This window comes from Sebastes fasciatus, chromosome 14 (genome assembly GCF_043250625.1).
Source record: "Sebastes fasciatus isolate fSebFas1 chromosome 14, fSebFas1.pri, whole genome shotgun sequence".
Taxonomy (NCBI): domain Eukaryota; kingdom Metazoa; phylum Chordata; class Actinopteri; order Perciformes; family Sebastidae; genus Sebastes; species Sebastes fasciatus.
The window spans coordinates 31,650,117-31,672,069 of NC_133808.1; the positions used below are offsets into that span (position 1 = coordinate 31,650,117).

At 41.8% G+C, this 21,953-nt stretch overlaps 1 protein-coding gene across 5 annotated transcripts; it reads left to right on the forward strand.

The window, feature by feature from the left end:
• The first annotated feature begins 2,166 nt into the window (after positions 1-2,166).
• Positions 2,167-20,576, forward strand: LOC141781929 (protein NLRC3-like). Of its 5 annotated transcripts, none has more exons than XM_074657922.1 (8): positions 2,167-2,316; positions 3,973-4,089; positions 6,113-6,210; positions 6,963-8,850; positions 11,312-11,485; positions 14,151-14,327; positions 15,909-16,093; positions 18,934-20,572. In XM_074657922.1, exons 1-8 carry the CDS (start codon positions 2,186-2,188, stop codon positions 18,951-18,953), a joined length of 2,790 nt encoding a protein of 929 aa, XP_074514023.1. In that variant the 5' UTR covers positions 2,167-2,185; the 3' UTR covers positions 18,954-20,572. The 5 variants fall into 5 exon arrangements, with proteins under 5 accessions (XP_074514023.1, XP_074514026.1, XP_074514025.1 ...); XM_074657926.1 differs by having other exon boundaries at positions 2,168-2,316; positions 6,113-6,203; positions 7,046-8,850; positions 18,934-20,576; XM_074657925.1 differs by lacking the exon at positions 3,973-4,089 and having other exon boundaries at positions 6,113-6,203; positions 7,046-8,850; positions 18,934-20,576.
• The last annotated feature ends 1,377 nt before the right edge of the window (positions 20,577-21,953 follow it).

Consider the following 21,953-nt stretch of genomic DNA (forward strand, 5'->3'; position numbering starts at 1 on the left):
GCGAGGAGCGAGGAGCGAGGAGCGAGGAGCGAAAAGCGAGGATCGAGGATCGAGGAGGCTTGCCGGAGGAGCGATGAGCGAGGATTCGAGGAGCGAGGAGAGATCTCTGAGGAGCGATGAGCGAGGAGCGAGGATCGTTGATCGAGGAGCGAGGAGAGATCTCTGAGGAGCGAGGAGCGAGGAGAGATCTCTGAGGAGCGATGAGCAAGGAGCGAGGAGCGAGGAGAGATCTCTGAGGAGCGATGAGCAAGCAGCGAGGAGCGAGGAGCGAGGAGAGATCTCTGAGGAGCGATGAGCGAGGAGGCTTGCCGGAGGAGCGATGAGCGAGGATCGAGGATAGTTGATCGAGGAGCGAGGAGCGAGGAACGAGGAGCGAGGATCGAGGAGCGAGGAGCAAGGAGCGAGGAGTGAGGAGCGAGGAGAGATCTCTGAGGAGCGATGAGCGAGGAGGCTTGCCGGAGGAGCGATGAGCGAGGATTGAGGATAGTTGATCGAGGAGCGAGGAGCGAGGAGCGAGGAGCGAGGAGCGAGGAACGAGGATCGAGGATAGTTGATCGAGGAGCGAGGAGCGAGGAGCGAGGAGCGAGGAGCGAGGAGCGAGGAACGAGGAACGAGGAGCGAGGAGTGAAGAGCGCGGATCGAGGAGGCTTGCCGGAGGAGCGATGAGCGAGGAGCGAGGAGCGAGGAGCGAGGAGAGATCTCTGAGGAGCGATGAGCGAGGAGCGAGGAGCGAGGATCGAGGATCGAGGAGCAAGGAGAGATCTCTGAGGTCTTTTACCGACCGACACGCCCCCTTATTGGATATCAGTTTCTGATTGGACGTTGCTGCTGACAGACACGCCCCCTTATTGGATATCAGTCACTGATTGGACGCTGCTGCCGATCAGACTGATCTGATAACTTTATCTCTCAACATCACTGAGTTTCATACCGGAGTGAAAACAGATCACAGATTAAAGGTTTTATATTTGAGTTGTCTTCTGATTCACCATCTAGTTATAATGTGTGTTAACTGAAGCTCTGAACAGCAGCAGAAGGACCTGCAGTATCTCTGCTTCACACACCGCCAGTGAAGCATCCTGACCCTGAAAGAGCTTTAGAACACCTGACAAACTGACTAAAGTAACTTTCTGCATTTATTAGAATGTTTTTTCTTTTCATGATCTGTTATTTCCTCCGTTAACTTTTATTAATGAAACTATTAAAGTCAGAGAGAAAAGGAGAGTCTGTCTGTCAGCAACAAACACCTTTTACATCATTTATCCTCATTTCCATTCAGTCACATGAGGCTGATGATTCCTGAACGTCGGTTTGATATACATCATTTACATTTTCCCTTTAGCCTAATAAATAATGTCCAGTGTTCAAAAGACACCATAGTCATAATCTGGTTTATTAAATAATGAACTCACAATCAGAATATCAATAACTACTGACACTAATAATGAATAAATAATATAAAGATATTGTTCCAGTAGAGATGGTTCCTGGTCCTCTAAGCAGGACTCAGTCACCAGTAGAAATACAAACTGCAGCTTGCACTTGTCTTTATTAGTATTATTAGTATAGTTCAGACATAAACAGCTGTTAAAGCCACTGACAGCTGATCCAGATGTGATCAGCTGCTGCTGTCATCAGAAACGGATGTAGCTTCACGTGACGCTTCAGAGGAAACGACCGAAGTGTTCACTGACTCCATTTTGAGAAAACGAAGCAGAAGGAGGAAGTCTGAAGCCTGAAGGCTGAAACAGGGTGAGTGTTAATCCAACATTATATTATGTCACCGTCAAAGTCTCTGAGTCAGTTTCCTCCCTGTGGACTGTAGAGGAGAGAAATGTTAGAATGAACTCAACACAAAGTTATGACTGGCTGAATAATCCTCATTAAAGCTGCTGTACGCCAAGAAAACAAGCAGAGAGTTAAAGAGAAGTGACCAGGTGGAGTTCTGGGTGGTTTTATTATACTGTATACTGTGTGTGTGTGTGTGTGTATGTGTGTGTGTGTGTGTGTGTGTGTGTGTGTGTGTGTGTGTGTGTGTGTGTGTGTGATAGAGAGAGAGGTTGTGTGTTACTTCCTGTTCTCTCAGTCTCGCCTGTGACTCTGCTACAAACTTGTTTCCTCTCAATGTTCTGAGCTCACAGTCAGTGTTCCTGTTTGACCTCTCAGACTGACTTCAGATCAGAAGATGGGTGACTGTGTGGAGGAAGAGGAGGACAGACTAAAGCCTCTAGTCTCCGGCTGTCAGTCTATGAAGAGTGACGGGTCCATGGGGATTCCTGTGGACTTCAGTAATGAACCTGGACCCTCAGAGTCAAAGTAAGAGACTGTTTCTACTGTAAGCTGACCTGATGGATGATGATGCATTGAGGATGAAGACTAAACGTTCTGCTAACAGATTTATATTCCTCAACATGCAGCTTCATGTTGCACTAACTGAGCAAGAAGAAGTGTCATCTCTGGTTACCATCTATGTCTGGATTATGAAAAAGAGGAAAATGGCTTTTTTATGCAGCAGACAGAATATCTTTTCTTCCAGACGTTGAGAAGAATCTTAGTCATATAAGTCTGAAAAAACTAGAAAAAGTACATTAGTTTATAATCACATTGATTTAAACATAAAAATGAGATAACATTTGACCAAAACTCATTTTAATTCAACCTGTTCAAGACAAAAGAGATTCTCATGAACACACCGTGTTAAAAAGCTGATCTGTGTGAGTAACACGCCCTCATACATAAACTCAAAGGTCAAAGATGTCCTGTAAATGAATCACAGATCAGAAGGATGAAGACTGTAGACTGAGGCAGGGTGGTAGCGGGGCAGCTGAGCTGATATATTTCTAACAATTGTGTATTTTGCGATGGAAGCAACAGATTCAGCACAGGTGTAGGTTTATATGTTATGAAAAGATGTAGATTTTGGGAAGCTGCACATTTGGCTCTAAATATTACCAAAATGTTGCAGAATATTTTCATTGGCAGTAAAATTGACAGAGATATCGCTGGACAAAGGTCTGGGTCACCAGTAACTTCTAATCACAGTTGAACCCAACTACAGGTGTGAAAGAACCCTGAATCACACTTTTAGCACATAAACAAACGAATAAATCCTGCTCTTAAATGTGGAGAGGGTGTCTGCCTCCCGGACTGAAACTGGGAGCTGGTTCCACAGAAGAGGAGCTTGATAGCTGAAGGCTCTGGCTCCCATTTGGAGACTCTAGGAACCTCAAGTAACCCTGCTGCATTCTGGGAGCGCAGTGCTCTAGTGGGGTTATAGGGTACTATGAGCTCTTTAAGATATGATGGGGCCTGACCGTTTAGCGCTTTGTAGGTGAGGAGGACGATTTTATATTCTATTCTTGATTTTACAGGGAGCCGGTGCAGAGAAGCTAATACAGGAGTAATATGATCTCTTTTTCTAGTTCTAGTCAGAACACGTGCTGCAGCATTCTGGATCAACTGGAGAGTCTGAAGAGACTTATTGGAGCAGCCTGATAATAAGGAGTTGCAGTAGTCTAGTCTAGGAGTAACTCATTTTTCTGCATCATTTTGAGACAGGATGTGCCTGATTTCCGCAGTGTAACGTAGATGAAAGAAGGCAGTCCTCGAAGTTTGTTTTATGTGGGAGTTAAAGGACATATCCTGATCAAAGATAACTCTACACTTCAGTAATGAACCTGCACCCTCAGACACAAAGTAAGAGAGCTGCTATATTCAAATTACTACACAAATGTATTTGTCGACTAAAATTTAACCGACTTCATCAAATAAGCTCTTCCTCTTAGTATCTGTGACAGCTGTCAGTCACCGAGAGAAGATGTAATCTAATGTAAGAAAACAGCTACAAGCTTTTAAACCTCCTTATTGTCGACAGTAGAAGTAGTTTGTGTGTTTAGAGCGACCTTAATGACCTAAAAAGAGAATTTATCAAGGATTCATGTGATGTGAATAAAATCATCTTGGTGTTTGCAGAGTTCAGTTCAGACAGAGAGCAGAGTCTCCAGTACCCAGCTGTCTGTCTGTGAAGAGTGACCGGTCCATGTGGTGTCCTGAGGACTTCAGTAATGAAGCTGGACCCTCAGAGTCAAAGTAAGAGACTGTTTCTACTGTAAGCTGACCTGATGGATGATGATGCATTGAGGATGAAGACTAAATGTTCTGCTAACAGATTTATATTCCTGATGCAGAACTATTAGTGCAGATACTGTTTCAACCTCAGATGGATCTTAGTCTGGGTTTTATAGCCAAACTACTGATTGTATTTCTGTAACAAAACACCTGAGAACCTCCATTTCACAATTTATCATAATGTGTTGATGGTTTGAGTTTGTTCTTTCACTACATATGTAAAATATGGTGAAGGAAAAATCTGCTCAACGGCCCACTTACTAATGATCCAGAGCTTTCAGTTGAAAGCTCTGGATCATTATTATGTGGACCTTTGAGTTTAGATTCTCTGCACCACATCTTGTTTCTGAAGGTCAAGAACAAACATCTCTGGTGTAAAACTATCTGCTGACATGAAATGGTCAAAAGTAGATTTGTACCACTTCTGTTTTTTAGAATATTTGAATTCATGTCTTCATTTGATAGTTGACAGAAGAAAGTGGCAGAAAACATATTGACATTAAAAAAAGGAACACCAGGACACCAGTGTTGCCTGCTGTGTGTCTCAGACTGCTGGTCACCTCAATATTTAGACCACTTCTAACCTCAGTTCAAAACTAACTAACTCAAAAGTGACTGTGAATCAGTAAAGGACACAATCAGCTCTCTCTAATGGAGGACTTTTACTGTGAAGTAGCTGCAGAAAATGATGAGTTTGTATTAAAGGGCAACGACGGACATTTTTAATACATTGATATTATTCTGGAGGCTAAATAACACGATGGAAAAAATACTGCAACTTGCTCATGTACGCTCATATTGAGAAGGCACGTCAGGAAACCACGAGGTGGCATCGTCATGACGGTAAACAGTAACTGCCTGTCGGTGGTGATATGAATGGAGTATAGAACTTCAACATTTGCAATATAAATAAACATGCTGTCACTTCTTTAATTTATTTTATGTGTTAAAGGGACTGTTTGTAAGAATCAGAAATGTCTTGTTAACAGCGACACCTGTGGCCGTTAAGTCAACTAAAGTCAGCGTCCTGCTGCTGGCGCTTGTGCTCGCTCTACATAGACATGAAGAAGCATCGCTCAACACAGTGAGGAGACACACGTCAGCTAAAAGCACAATATCACTCTATATTTCAGCTGCTTGGCAGTAATGTTAGCTGACCAGACCAAGGTCTCTCCATGAATCAATGCTGATCCTAGTGTTGGCTTTTCCTGCCTCAGCCTCCCGACCGCGGCCGGAGGGAACAGGGGAGACGCCGGAGTTTTGGTCGGAGACGATAACGTTTCTCTCTGCGGAGCCCCGTCACTTCACAAGACACGGGAAACCTCTGTTGGTCTGGAGGAGCTGCAGCAGTTATTTCTGCACAAACGTCCACTGTACATTCACTAGATATTCTCAGAGCTAAACTAACTCTTCTGCAGTGTGGAGTGAGCAGCATGCACGTGAGAGGTGGAGAGAGAGAGAGAGAAGGAGCGCGGTGTGTGAGTGAAGGCAGGCAGAGGAGCAGAGTACAGCAGAGACTCCGGTCCTGGAGACCAAAGCTACGGTCTCCCCCGCGTCCTCCGACCGCGGCCAACACTGTTTAACAGACGGGCTTCACTAGATACAACCAAGAGGTTTTGGTGCTTCACTGTAGTTTGTGTTGGAGTCTGAGTCTGAACAGCGTAGACACACACGAGCGACCATGAGACACCGACCAGCAATGATTTATACGTGTAAGAAGTTACAAACAGTCCCTTTTAATAAACAAACTTCAGCCAGATCACTAAATGTTTAATAAGACGGTCAGACAGGAAAAGCAGCTAATTCTTGTTTATTAAAGCAGGAGAGTTCAAATAAAGGAACATTTTCATCACAGACTGAATGCTGAATTCAGTACCAACACTTTAACTCTTCTCTGAGACCATCTGAGCTTCAGTGTCGGCCAAGTCTGGATATTCTTCAACAATCAACAAATGATTTTAGTAATAAAGTAATGTCTCCACAGAGAGAAGAAGAGGAGTCATGCTTCTGTGGAGGAGCTGATGTCCAGATCCAGAGCAAGACCTGGACCTCAGACAGCCAGTCAGACCAGCACTGTACAAAGTAAGACTGTAGATGGGTCTGCTGATGTCTTCATGTCTGGAAACTTGTTGTTTTAATACACTGACTATTGTTGTGACCGTTTAAGATCTGCTCCACCAGACATATCTGCTCTGCATCACTTCCTTTCTGAATCTGAACCCAAAAGAAATCATTTCATATTTGTATGTTTTGTTTTTATGATGGCACGCCGTCTTTGCATCAACCAATCAGAATGATGTTTGTTTTCCATCAGGATGAAGATGTAGAACTATTAATCTCTGTAAAGCAACAACATCACTGTTCTATCACAGACAGACAGACACACTGATGAAAGGGGAGTTATTTTCTTGCCGTTGTCGTATATCAATACATGCTCATGGAGGATCTCTTGTTGGGTCTCTAGATTATAGAGTACGGTCTAAACCTGCTCTATATGAAAAACATCTTAAGATAACTTCTGTTATGATTTGACGCTATATAAAAATAAACTGAACTGAACTGAACAGGAGCCACAGACTTTGAACAACATTATCTTTCCTGCTACAGTCTCCTTCTCTGACTTACAAGCACACGTCTGGTCCTGCAGAGCGACACGTTGAAACACTATTAAAAATAAATATAAAAATCACGTTAACGTTAGTTTTGACTTCAAGAAGGGAAGATGACTTTATAACCTTTACTTCTTTATATGTTCTTATATTGATTATTTTCATATTGGCATTAGAAATAATAAGTTTCTTTGTCTTGTCTTAAACTTTGTCTCTCTCTTTCAGCAGATAGAGGTCTGCAGGAGGTTGTAGATGAACATAAGATCAGTCTGAATAGAGGTCTGCAGGAGGTCGTAGATGAACATAAGATCAGTCTGAATAGAGGTCTGCAGGAGGTTGTAGATGAACATAAGATCAGTCTGAAGGAGAGATGTGAACGTGTGACTGAAGGAACTGATGAAACAGGAAGTGGAACCCTCCTCAACAGGATCTACACTGAGCTCTACATCACAGAGAGACAGAGTGAAGAGGTTAATACCCAACATGAGGTGAGGCAGCTTGAGACAGCTTCCAAGAAGAAGACCCTCCATGACGCTCCAATCAAGTGCCACGACATCTTTAAAGCCTTACCTGACCAACAGGGACACATCAGAGTCGTAATGACGAACGGCGTCGCTGGCGTTGGAAAAACCTTCTCAGTGCAGAAGTTCACTCTGGACTGGGCAGAGGGCTTGGAAAACCAAGATGTCAGTCTGGTGGTTCTGCTTTCGTTCAGGGAGCTGAACTTGATCAGAGATGAGCAGTACAGTCTTCTCATGCTGCTCCGTGTTTTCCATCCAACATCACAGAAGGTCACAGCAGAGAAGCTCGCTGTCTGTAAAGTTCTGTTCATCTTTGACGGCCTGGATGAAAGCAGACTTTCACTGGATTTCAAGAACAACGAGGTTGTGTCTGATGTCACCCAGAAGTCATCAGTCAACGTGCTGTTGACAAACCTCATCCAGGGGAATCTGCTTCCCTCAGCTCTCGTCTGGATAACTTCCCGACCTGCAGCAGCCAATCAGATCCCTCCTGCATGTGTTGACAGGGTAACAGAAGTACGAGGCTTCACTGACGCCCAGAAGGAGGAGTACTTCAGGAGGAGAGTCAGTGATGAAGAGCTGTCCAGCAGAATCATCTCACACATCAAGACATCCAGGAGCCTCCACATCATGTGTCTAATCCCAGTTTTCTGCTGGATCACTGCTACAGTTCTGGACCACATGTTGACTACAGACCAGAGAGGAGAGCTGCCCAAGACCCTGACTGACATGTACTCACACTTCCTGTTGGTTCAGACAAAGAGGAAGAAGCAGAAGTACGGTGAGGGACATGAGACGAGTCCACAGGAGCTGACGGAGGCTGACAGGGAAGTTCTTCTGAAGCTGGGGAGGCTGGCGTTTGAACATCTGGAGAAAGGAAACATCATGTTTTACCAAGAAGACCTGGAGCGGTGTGGTCTGGATGTCACAGAGGCCTCGGTGTACTCAGGAGTTTGTACAGAGATCTTCAAAAGAGAGAGTGTGATCTTCCAGAAAACAGTCTACTGCTTTGTTCACCTGAGCATTCAGGAGTTTCTGGCTGCAGTCTACATGTTCCACTGTTACACAAACAGGAACACAAAGGTACTGGAGGACTTCCTGGGAGAAAGATATGTTCATTCAACCCTGGATGACTTCCTGAAGAGAGCCATGATGAAATCCCTTGAAAGTAAAAATGGCCACCTGGACCTGTTTGTTCGCTTCCTTCATGGCCTCTCTCTGGAGTCCAACCAGAGACTCTTAGGAGGTCTGCTGGGTCAGACAGACAACAGTCCAGAAATCATCCAGAGAATCATCAACAACCTGAAGAAGATGAACACGAATGCTACCAAAACCTCTCCTGACAGAAGCATCAACATCTTCCACTGTCTGACGGAGATGAACGACCACTCGGTACATCAGGAGATCCAAGAGTTCCTGAAGTCAGAGAACAGATCAGAGAAGAAACTCTCTGCGATCCACTGCTCAGCTCTGGCCTACATGCTGCAGATGTCAGAGGAGGTTCTGGATGAGTTGGACCTGGAGAAGTACAACACAACAGGCGAGGGACGACGGAGACTGATTCCAGCTGTGAGGAACTGCAGAAAAGCTCAGTAAGTCCAGATGTCATTAACTTTATAGATCAGTGTAGATTAGTAGTTTAGTTCTTCAAATATACACACTATAAATTATTCTTATAAGTGTTCCACGTGTTTATTACATAAATATGTCAGTTGTATTTTGTCACAGATGTTTTTCAGCTGTTTCAAATGTTGAGTTCAAAATGTTTCAGTAGGTTGTGTTTCTATCTGTCGAGTTAATGAACACTTATTCTATTTATATCTAATAATTGATACATTTTACAGTTTTTCTTATTTATCTTTTTGGGTGATGGAGACGACATGTGAACCTGGTAAAACAAATGATAAAAACAAAAGATCAGCTGTCTGGTGGAGCGCTGGGTCTAACCGGTGTAACGGCAGCAACAGAACGTTTGCTGATCCGGCGGGGAGTCTGGGCGGTCCTGGGATCAGAGTCCTGGTGCTGGGGTTTGCTTTCAATAGGTCTTGCACCACATTACACCTTACCTCGTGTGTTATTGGGCTCATCTCTTTCGTTGGCTTCAAATCCAAACTGTTTCCATGTTGCTGTAGTTTTAGTTTTCTTTGAGACCAGCTCTGCCATGTCTCGTCTCATCACTCCAAAAAACACTTGAACTTCCTAGTAACCAAACCTCTTCTTGTTTATACACCAACATAATAATATTACGTTAATCACGTTGTCATATTGCTTATTAGTAATGCAACACAGGCTGGATTTAGCACTGTGACTCTGTCGGCACAGGTTGTTGATGTCGCCTACTTTTTAATTTTGCCAGAACGTGTCATAATGACAAATGTGGGTTCCGCCGGTTTGCATAAAATCAAACCGGTTTAAGCTTGTACACCGGACCGGACCGGCAAAACCAAAAATCGACCCAACTCTAGCATTAGCCACCGTAAACTACTGGTCATACGAGACATAGATCGTCTAGTAAAACCCCTGAGTGTGTTGAATCGAGCAATGGTGCATTTTATTGCTCATGAAGTCAAGCTGTGTTCCATCATCTTGTTTTTAAGTCTTTCCTTTTATTCTGTTACTCACAGAAGGAAACTCCGGTGTTTCTCTCTCTTGTTGCTGTAGAGAAGAGTAGTAGCAGGAAATACACAGCTTCCACCAATAACAGCCGTCTGATGAATATATACCAGCAGAATGGGTGAATTCAGACTTTTTAAGAGATCTTATACACACCAAAGATCAATGTTATGTTTTTAATGCTGATACACTGTCAAGTCAAACTGCAGCTGCTCTGCACCGGGGAACGGTAGTCCGTCTGTTGGTGGCGATAGTTTGACTCTGCTGTGTAGAAGAAGATCGATGGTTTAATTGGTTGTTTGTTTTAAGTCCATTTGCATGTCGATGTAGATAAGATGGTGAGTGGCGGTGAACTGGGACGATAAAGGACTAAAAGGCTGTTGATTGTTTGTCTAATGTGAGTTTATCCTGGTTCACACTCACTCACACATGTGGTGAGAAGTTCATTATAAAGTTAGGAATAGTAGGTGATCAGGCTTTTAGCTTACATGGGCTTATGGGAAATTATGTTAAAAATTACTGCGTGATTTAATATGAACTCAAACATAATTATAATATACTTTGTGTTTAAATAAATAATTAAAAATAGTAATTCAATTAAATAATATAATATATATATTACCTTTATGGTAAGGCAAAAGCTATGGCAGCAATGGGCACTTGCTTATTTGCATTTAACATGAGACATTAAATAGGAGTGTGTGTATTAAATTAAATTAAATAAGGATTAATGAATTTTGCAAAGTCTCAAAAAATGAATTTGTTCTTATTTATACTTATTTTCTAATAATGTGTATATTTTCTTTTCTGTATTTTATTCTATTTCAAAGGTTTTTCACCTAATGACTAAAGGCTAATAATAATTCCAAAATGAACTGAACTTTCAACTCAACCTACAAAATAAAGGAGGGAAAAAGGAAAGCTGTTTGTCATTGAGTGGATTCCAGTTAAAAATCTCCGAGTAATGTTTCAATCTCTCTCAAGTTGGGATACTGCACATATTTAAACAATAACTTGACATACACTGATAACATCTTTCTGATGACATTATGTTGAAAACAATACAACCTTATTGGTTCTTTAGTTGTGTTTGTGAGCTGAATACGTTTGATGCTCAGAAAAGAGTGTTAATGACAAAACGCCATGCAGTCATCAAAATATCTAATTAAATGAATGTTTGATTATGTAACTACATTTTCTCTCTCTTCATCTGCAAGATTAAAGAAAAACAAAGATTAAAAGTCTGCAGGTTTGAGAGAGAGTGATGAGAATTATTGTTTCATGTCAGACAGTGAGATAAGATCAGCTGAACCGCTGATGTGAGGAGCAAATGTTAATCAAAGAAGTATATATCAAACTGTTTAGTCATCAAATGCATGAAGTAAATATTAACTGTCCTCTTTCATAATAACATATTTTGTATTCTTTGTGTCATGACAGACTTTCTAACTGTGGACTCTCAGATACTCACTGTGAAGTTGTGGCCTCAGCTCTGAAGTCCAACCCCTCCCATCTGAGAGAGCTGGACCTGAGTAGAAACGACCTGAAGGATTCAGGAGTGAAGCTGCTGTCTGCTGCACTGGAGAGTCCAAACTGTAGACTGGAGACTCTGAGGTCAGTTCACTGACTGTAGCTCATATAGTTTGTACACACACTCTCTCTGCACTGGCTCTGCTCCAGATGGCTCTACAGAGGGACTTTCACATTTTCACGTCGGCCACCGTAGCTCTCCAACACGCTTGGCACACAGGAGAGGCTTCAGTTGGTTGCAATCTCCTCACCTCACCGCTAGATACCTCCAGATCCTACACACTGGACCTTTAACCACAGACCTTATTTCAGGCATCTAACTAAAAACCCATTGACTTCCAGACGAGGGAACAGGAAGTGCTAAAATGCTGACTCATTTCTGTGTTTTAGGACTCATTCCTGCAGCTCTCTATTTGAACATGTCTAAAGGTGCAGCACTCTTCAACAAACACGTATTGCACCAACTTAAAGGCACATAAGTGATGATTATGAATGACACCATCAAATTAGAGGTTCCTATGGTTCTAAGTTATTCCCACGTTCTTTTTGACAGCAGATCTAACTGTGCTCTGTTTTCATGTCAGCATTGTCTAATTATTTAAAGCAAAAACCAAATAAATATTCTGCATCAGAAATATCTTTGCAGGTTCACATTTTTTTCAAGTCTATCTCAATACAATACTCACATGTTCATATGTACATTCAAAGAGTTATTGATGTGGAGTGTTACGAGATGAGGACTAAATCCACAGTCTTGTTCTGTGTAAAATGACCTGTAAAGTTGATCTTAAACTAATCGGAGGCTTCAGCAGTCTGAGTTAGATGTATTAGGGCTGGGTGACTTGGAGAAAATCAAGTATCACAATATCTTTTTAGACCAAATACTTGGATATCGATATTGTGACGATATTGTAGGGTTGACTATCGGTGGTTCCACAAAATTTTTACACAATGATATTTTTGATAAATAATCATCAGTAAAGTGGATCTCATGGCGAAGTGTAAATGACAAATAATAGAACAGCTAGAACAGCTAGTCTGGTAAGTTCAGAAAATTACATCACTTTACTGTAATGTAGCCTTTAAAACCAGGAAAAGATGAGACTGATGCCATATCACGATATGTATCGCAATTTTTATTTAACGATTTTGAAATAGATTTTTTAATGCCAGAATCAATATATCTGCTTCATCTGAGTCTGTGTGGAGGTAGAAGGAAGTTACCGCTTTTATTGTGGTATTCTGAGTAACGTGACGTCATATCCGTTCCGTATCCGTCAACCAAAACAAACCGCAGCGAGCCGAAACGAGAAAGTCTAAAACGTTGGAGGGTCGTCGTGGATACGACCTGCACCCTCCCATGTTAAATCCAGCGTGGTAAACACTACACATCCAGTAAAGGATGGAAACACTTTGGGTTTCACACATTGACAGGAAAAGCAGAGCTAGACAGAGCAGAGCTAAAGCTGCATGCTAACTCCGTCACGGACAGGAAGCGTTATCGTATGACGGTAACGTGGCGGTGGAGCCGGCCGTCGCTCTCGTCTCCGTGGTCAAATGGGCCGACGCTACGACTGTAGAGCCCCCAGATACTGACATTTGTGTTCTCTGCATTGAAACGGCCCCGATGGAGCTGACCATGGATGGATAAAGAGAACGGAGCTGACGGGAGAGCTAGAGACCACCTTGGAGAAGTTAGAGGAAGTAGACACGTGGGACTACGTCCGCTTTTCAAAATAAGGTGTTAACAAAGGGAACTGTGTATACAAAATACACCTATGGAAATAAGATTGATGGATTATATTCACCAGAAGTATAAAACATTATAAATTAAAAAGAAAACACCACTAATCTGTGAGGGAAATGTCTTTATTCTTTGATTTTTGTGTTGCCGGATAAGATTTTTTATAAATAATTCCTGACAATGATATTTGACTTCAGGACATCTCTGACTACATACATGCTGAAAATCAAACATTCTTACTGGATTCATTTAGAGATTTTCTTCAGTAAAAGTCCCTAGAAGTGTCTGATGCAACTTTTTCCCTTCATGGTCTAGTGGTAAAAAAGTTAACAAAAATCACAATAAATTGCAAAATCAAATCACAATACTTAAAAATCACAATAAATCACAATACATATTGAATCGTGATAGTATCGAATCAGGAGATAGTTGAGTCTCATTTGTCGGACTCAGACTGCTGAATCTTCATATTAGTTTCAGTTGAACTTCTGAAGTCATTTCTTACAGTGTAGTTGTGTTATGAAGGGACCACTTCACAGGAGGAATGATTACTGCCACCAATAACTCTTTTAATGTACATATGACATGTGGCTGTTGTTTATAGACACACTTGAACAAATGTGGACCTTTCCTGTAAATGACATAAACCTGCTAAGCTCCCAGATACAGTGAGAAGAAGGCCATGTAATAAATGAAGTAATGAAGTCAGACAAGTCTGATTTAATATTGATCCTCTAATTCCAGACTTGACTGAGATCAGCAGCATGTTATTGATGTGTGTTGACATGAACAGGTGTATGAATGTTGTGGTGACATCTAGATGATGTCTGTAGAAGGCTGACATTATGATGATCCACAATAACACAATGACAAAGTCACTCTACTCATTTTAGGGAAAAGATCATTGATTAGGACATAGTAATGTTGAGCTACACATTTAAAACCTGAACACATCTGACTGGATTATAAAGTGATTTTTATCTTCATCATTTATTCTTTATTCAGATTGTTGGACTGCAGTTTGTCAGAGATCAGCTGTGCTTCTCTGGTCTCAGCTCTGAAGTCCAACCCCTCCCATCTGAGAGTGCTGGATCTGGGAGACAACAACAACCTGCAGGATTCAGAAGTGAAGCTCCTGTGTGGTTTTCTGGAGAGTCCACACTGTAGACTGGAGACTCTGAGGTCAGTTCACTGACTCTCTGTTACTGTTATAGATCTTATATGTTTAATTAACAATTGAACCTGATTTATGAACAAACATAACTTACATCCATAAAGTTGTTAATGTCCTTTTCTTCATATTTTCATGTTTCTTGAACTAAATTCAGTCTGCAGTCACTAAAGACTTGTGTTTCTTAAAGAAAGTGTAGAAAGTGTCCACTGTTAGTTGTTAAAGTAAATGAATGTTTATCATTGTTGGTAAATGGTCACATCTGGATACAGAAGATCCTCTGAACTAATATCTGTTTTACATTGATCAAGTTTACTTCATGAAGTAGAAATATTTCTGTGGTTTCTGTTTGTTTCAACGTGTTCCACAAATAATGTCTGATCATTGATATTGATCCTTCAGCACACACACATAGATGAACACAGAGATCAGCAGCATGTTATTGATGTGTGTCGACATCAGGGCTGGACTGGCCATCTGGCATATCGGGTGTTTTCCCGGTGGGCCGACGTATGTCTTTATTTTATTTTTTGGGCCCATAAAACAGGTAAATCGGCCCATTTCTTTACCTTAATTGACACTGGGCTGGCCCAATCGCTCTGTACCGGGCGGCCACAGTGAGGAGGAGAAGGAGAGAGATGAGGGAGGGAGTGAGGAGTAGAGGGAGAGAGATGAGGGAGGGAGTGAGGAGGAGAGGGAGAGAGATGAGGGAGGGAGTGAGGAGGAGGAGAGGGAGAGAGATGAGGGAGGGAGTGAGGAGGAGAGGGAGAGAGATGAGGGAGGGAGTGAGGAGGAGAGGGAGAGAGATGAGGGAGTGAGTGAGGAGGAGAGGGAGAGAGATGAGGGAGTGAGTGAGGAGGAGAAGGAGAGAGATGAGGGAGGGAGTGAGGGGGAGAGGGAGAGAGATGAGGGAGGGAGTGAGGAGGAGAGGGAGAGAGATGAGGGAGGGAGTGAGGAGGAGAGGGAGAGAGATGAGGGAGTGTAGAGTTCAGCAGTTCTGGGCTGTCTGGCTCAACATGTCATGAGAGGTGAGCAGTGCTCTAGCGGGCCGGTTCGTAGCAGTACGCAGTATTTTACTCATTTTACTCCTTATGGCGTACCGTGACTTTGTCATGCGTACCGGAGCTTCTCTCAAGCTGCCGGATCTCCTCTGCCCTCCAGATCAGCTTCTCTGGGAGATTCATAATGGTGATACATAACGGTGCAGAGACAGCAGATTTGCGCCGCGTGGGTTCCCGTAGTGAACGGAAGCGCCGCGCTATTAATCTCCGCACGAGCTGAAGCCTGGCTGTTCACATCAGAAGAGCATTTATCTGCTTCTTCAGATCCTCTGCTGTTTACTATCCATCTCTCTCTGTGTGTCTCTGTGTCTGTCTGTCTGTCTGTCTGTCTCTCTCTCTCTCTCTGTGTCTGTCTGTCTGCTTATGTGTGTCTGTCAGGCGCGGGGCCAAAGTGGGGGCTGGCACTCTGCTCATTTTAGGGAAAAGATCATTGATTAGGACATAGTGATGTTGAGCTATACATTTAAAACCTGAACACATCTGACTGGATTATAAAGTGATTTTTATCTTCATCATTTATTCTTTATTCAGATTGATCGGCTGCAGGTTGTCAGAGATCAGCTGTGCTTCTCTGGCCTCAGCTCTGAAGTCCAACCCCTCCCATCTGAGAGAGCTGGATCTGAGGCTCAACAACCTGAAGGATTCAGACATGAAGCTGCTGTCTGATCTGGTGGAGAGTCCACACTGTAGCCTGGAGACTCTGAGGTCAGTAGAGGGTCGGAGTCGGTCCATGCTGGTTTCATCAGTATTGTTGTGATGTGTTTCCTCCGTTAAGCTGTGAGAGGAGAACGGTGACACACAGAGAGAGAGAGAGAGAACAGTCAGCCAATCTGATCATCCAGAAGCTTGTTGTGATCATGTGTTACAGTTGATGTGAAGAAGATGTTGTTGTTGTGTTCATGTCTCCAGGAAATAAAGCTGGATTACAGCTGACATCATCACATCATGTATAGAGACAACTGTCCTCATCCATCAAACTGTCGTACCATCAAATCTGATCAGAAAGTGTGTGTTCTCTCAATGAGAGATAGAACCATCATAGAACCATGGTTACATTTAGTAACCATGTGGTCTTTATACAGACCAGAACCTCTGCTGAAGTCCAGTAATCACAGCTGACGTTTTACTGTTCAGTCTGTGTATGAACATGTGGGACCTTTAAAGAGGACCTATCAGGCTGATGTTCAGCTTCATACTTGTATTTTAGGTTTCTACTAGAACATGTTAACATGCTTTAATGTTCAAAAAACACTTTACTTTTCTTCTACCGGCTGTGCTGCAGCACCTCTTTACACCCTCTGTCTGAAACGCTCTGTTTGATCTCCTCGTCCAAAAAGACTCCATATTTAGTCGGGCTGTCAGAGTTAATGTGATAATAACGCGTTAACGCAAGTTTGTTTTAACGCCACTAATTACTTTAACTCATTAACGCAACTTGTGATTTTTAGGTTGTAGCGGCTCAGTTTTAAAGCTAGAGTGAAGATCCTGGTATCATCTGAAACTACAGAACCTGATGAATCCATCGGTACCAACCAGGTCAGACTAGCTGGTCATGAAGGAGGTTAAATAACGCTCTAAACTTACTCTAAAGTTTGGTGAGGAAAAACTGTCATGTCCATTTTCAAAGGGGTCCCTTGACCTCTGACCTCCAGATCAGTGAATGTAAATGGGTTCTATGGGTACCCACGAGTCTCCCCTTTACAGACATGCCCACTTTATGATCATCACATGCAGTTTGGGGCAAGTCATAGTCAAGTCAGCACACTGACACACTGACAGCTGTTGTTGCCTGTTGGGCTGCAGTTTGACATGTTATGATTGGAGCATATTGTTTTATGCTAAATGCAGTACCTGTGAGGGTTTCTGGATCAATATCTGTCATTGTTTTGTGTTGTTTATTGATTTACAATAATAAATATATACATATATTTGCATAAAGCAGCGTATTTGTCCACTCCCATGTTGATAAGAGGATTAAATACTTGACAAATCTCCCTTTAAGGTTCATTTAGAACAGATAAAAAATATGCGATTAATTTGCGATTAATCTCAATAAATCATGGACAATCATGCGATTAATTGCGACTAAATATTTTAATGGATTGACAGCCCTAATATTTACATATTTGTCATGTAATATTTAAAAGTAGATGAAACATTCAAAATGTGACTGAAAGCAACCTAACAGCAGTAAATCCATCATTAAAGTGAGCAGTGAATAGCTCTCTGTTTCTGCAGTAATGATGCTCTCAGGACTCTCAGCAGGTTATTTCCACTGTGTACTGTGTGGATCGTGAGATAATATTACACAGAGACATAATCCAGGCTAAGAGCAACACAGTTTAAAGTGACGCATGCAGAAAGGTCACCGACTGTGTGAATGTGTAAATGAACAGACTTGTAATATCACCGCCCCGTCTAGAGCACCAGAGATCTGACTAGAACTACTTTGTGTACTCTGCTGAGTTAATGTGATCACATGTATTGTTATGGCCTGTATGACAATAATTTAGCCTTCTTCTCTCAGCTGCAGACCCAGCGGTGTGAAACGGACATAAATTACATTTAACTAACCACAATAACACAAAATCAGTATATATGTATATATATATTCATATATGATCTTCATATAGTCCCTCATCTGAATCAGCTTCTTGAGCCGTATGTTGCCGTGAGACACGTCAGAGTCGTGCTCCTACAGTCCCTCAGACTGAATGCGTTGCCTTGGTTACTTTGCTACCAATACTTTTATGTATGCTGTGGGTGATTAGAAGATGTGAAAGTAAGCCTGCTTACCGCTGTGAATTATGTTTATAGATTTATTCTTTTACTTTCTCCCAAGTCTGTTTCACACCGCCGGGGTTGGAGCTGAAAGAATGAGACTAAAGTATTGTAATTCCTCCAGGAGATGAATAAAGTATCTTCTATTCTATTCTATAAGAACACATCTAATCAACTCATTAATCTGATGGAGTTCACGTGTAATTAGTTCTAGTCAGATCTGTCGTGATATTAAAAGTCTGTTAATTTACACATTCACACAGTCAGCTGTCCTTCCTGCATTTGGCAGTTTAAACTGTGTTACTTCTAGTCTGGATTATGTGTTTAACTTGTCTAATATTCGTCTGTAAAGTGTGCCGCTCTGCTGACCGTAGACTGGTCCATGTCTGTGATTGGTCATGTGCTACAAACCCCGCCCCTTCTATGTGAACGCGCTCACAGCCAGACTGAGAAACCCTGGGTTGACTTAGCGAGTTGATCAGAACTGTCGTAGGACCGCTTAGCGGGATCTTGGTTGAGGGGTTAGTTAAACCAGATAAGGAGAAGATACCCTGGGTGTGTTGGACTGGCTTCGTAGTACAGGCCTCTGGTCTGTGAGCTCTGAGCTCAGTGTGTTCACTCCAATACGTTAACATGAGAGCTGAAAGGAAGCTGGCTACGCTGCACAGACTGAAGTCCTGCTGCTCTTTATACTGGATGCTGACTGACAGCTGATGAAGGGAGTCTCTGTAGACACTGATTGATGACGTCTGTTGTCTTCTTCTTCTCTCATCAGATGGAAGTATTGATCTCTAACCACCATCATCCCTGTGTGTTCCTCTGGACCTGACAGAGTATCATCAGTGTATCTGTCCTTCTGCACAGTCTCTGCAGACACACTGAGACTCCTCCACTCCTTCTGCTCCACACTCCACCACCTCCTCCACCTGGACCTGGGTTTCACTTTGTCTTCATTCATTCATATATTCTGAACCCAAAGTGCCTCTGCAGATCAGTTCTGTTTATGACAACAGAACTGTATATTAACACATTTAAATAGATGTTTCTGCTTTGCTTTCTGTTGCAGCTCCACCCTGTGGAACGAGAGTTCTGCACTGAATGTTCACATATTACTAAATATATACTGTATACCATATATATATATACCAATACCAGCCGTTTCTCATATTATAACAGATTTGCTTGTAACAAACAGAAAGAAATAGATAAAACCTGAACCTGAGGCTTCAGTTTCTCAACTGACTACAAACAGATTATGTCTGGGTTTTGCTGCAAAACAAATACAGATATGATTTAGTTTATTACAGATGTATGAGTCACCCTGCTAGTTTTCACATTACATGGCTCAACACAGACACATGAAGTCAACCTGTGGAGCTTTCCCCCTCAGAAATCAATGTTGAGTCGCCGTTATCACCACCGTTCATGTTCTGTAGCTCCTGATGTGTAATCATAATTTATTTTATTTAAAATGATGAAAAATGCAATCTATAGAGTGAATGAAGAGAGGGAGTGTCGTTAGTGAGAGCAAAGCAGTGAATCAGAGGAATCAAATGTTATTTTCTGATTGTTTCATGGCGGTTACGTTCTGAAGCACAAATAAATAACTATCAAACAGTCAACAGATGATTTACTGTGGAGGCAGACACTCTTAGTTTCATTTTCCTCCGCTGCATTTCATTCATTACATCCAACGTGCATCAGTAAATACTACGCAACGGTAAATATCATCGCACTGAGACAAAACCTAATGTTTATTTTTTTCCAATGTGTTTTTTAGATAAAACAGACGGAAACACTGAACTGTAGACTGCAGAGTGTGTTTACCGCTGCGACCACCAGCAGCCCTCGTCATGTTGCCTCTTTCCTACGTCAGCGGACTAATTTGCCTGATCTTTGCAGGTCTTTAGACCGCGGTGGAAACGCAGTGGCCTTTTAGTTCCTTAAAAGTAGTTCTAGGGATTAAGAAGTCCCAGGAACTTTTGGTGGAAACCCAGCTAATGTAATCAAGCTAATTTTGTTGCTGACGCTCACTCGCGTCGCATCCAGTTGCTTCTACAGATGGTACGTGTTTCATTTAACAGAATTGCCGCCGCGTTACCAGGGTGATGTCGGGGCGGTAAAAGGGGGGATGTATCTGGACTCTACTTGATAACTAGAGACACAAGATGGCAGCAGAGAGCTTGAATCTTGATCACGTGATTTTATGATACTGTATACATAACCCCTTAGACCACAATGTGGTCAGCAATGTCAGAGGTCAGAGTGGCGCTGTCCGTATTTCCTTAACTTTGCTGAAAGCTTAAGCCAAAATATGAGGTATTGGAGTCTTGTCATGTTGTAGTGAATAAATCTCGCAAGACTGTTTTTTTTTTTGCTCAAGCTGATATTCACTTGCTGGCTTTCACTGAAATTGTTCCTGACATCTGTCAGCTGTTTCTCCGCTGTGGAAGGATTGGAAGGAAGGAAGCATTGTAAACGTTTCTTCACCTTCGCTCAGAGTGTTTTTATATTTCTATAAGTCATTAAAAGCATGCGGTATCTAAAGCTTCTGATTTGTCCCCATGTTTACTGTCTTCTGTATGCATGGCTCCACGAAGCAGACCAAAAGAGACCCCACGTACACAAAAGTTTGAATGTTTTAGTCTAATGTCTATCAGTCGGTTTGAAAATCTTATATTAAATGTGATATTAAATTACATTTCCCATTTGTTCTGACCGTCGTTCGATTCCTTCCTTTGGATTTATTAAATAGGCTTACCGTGCGCACAACGGGTTGCTACATGCGTAAAGACGCAAAGGCGGTGGTGTTTTTTACTCCGACACACAGTAGGCTACATACAGTATTTGCAGTCAGGTGGGGAAAGCCGTAATTAGCGCCCGGCTGCCCGTACTACCTAGCCATAGCAGAGTGATTTCCTACAGTATACATCTTTTAAATAGTCTATTGTAGCTCATGAAATAAAGACAATTTATAATTTGTACTCAGAGACTGGTGTTCATCTTTTCAGCCTCTCAACGGGTAAAGCGGGTTACCCACGGCCCGCTATTCCCAAGCAAACCGTATTACAGTAGCTTCGTGTCTTTAAGGTGTTTTTTCTCCGTTATAGACGAGCTTCCATTGTAAAATAAATATCAGTGTTTATAATAAGAAATAAAAATCACTGATTTTTTTTGTTTGTTCTAACCTTAAAAATAAAAATCTTACAGTGTAGACTGTTTCAGAATCACTTGAAGTAGCCGTTACTGTCGTATTGGGTTATATTACAGCTGCTCCCGTTCTACAATAGAAATATATATAAACAGAGAAATTATAAAAATAAAACTGTAAATAAGAAGTAAGTTCTTGTTTTTAGCTGTGTGTCTATTTCAGTTTAAGAACTGAGAACAACTAAAAACCAAATTCATTGTATGTGTTCACATACTTGGCAAATAAAGCTGATTGTGATAGAAGTTGGACTTTACGAGGAGCACTTGAAGGCAACATAAACACTATTCCAGCATGACCTGAGTTCAGGCTAATTCATTCTCTTTATTTATTCTTTATTCAAAAACTACAACATCCCTCATAAAAATACTGTAGATAAAATAGATAAATAGATACAAAAAAATATAAAATATTTTTAACATATATTTATTAAAACCTCTCTGTAAACTTGTACTTTAGCAAATTTGGAAATGTGTAAATTTAATTTAACTAGAGTCTTCTATAAATCTTTGCTATTACTGTTTTTATCACGGCTTTTATTTGTTTTTATTCTTAATTACATCGAGAGAAGCCTGAGAAATGTCATT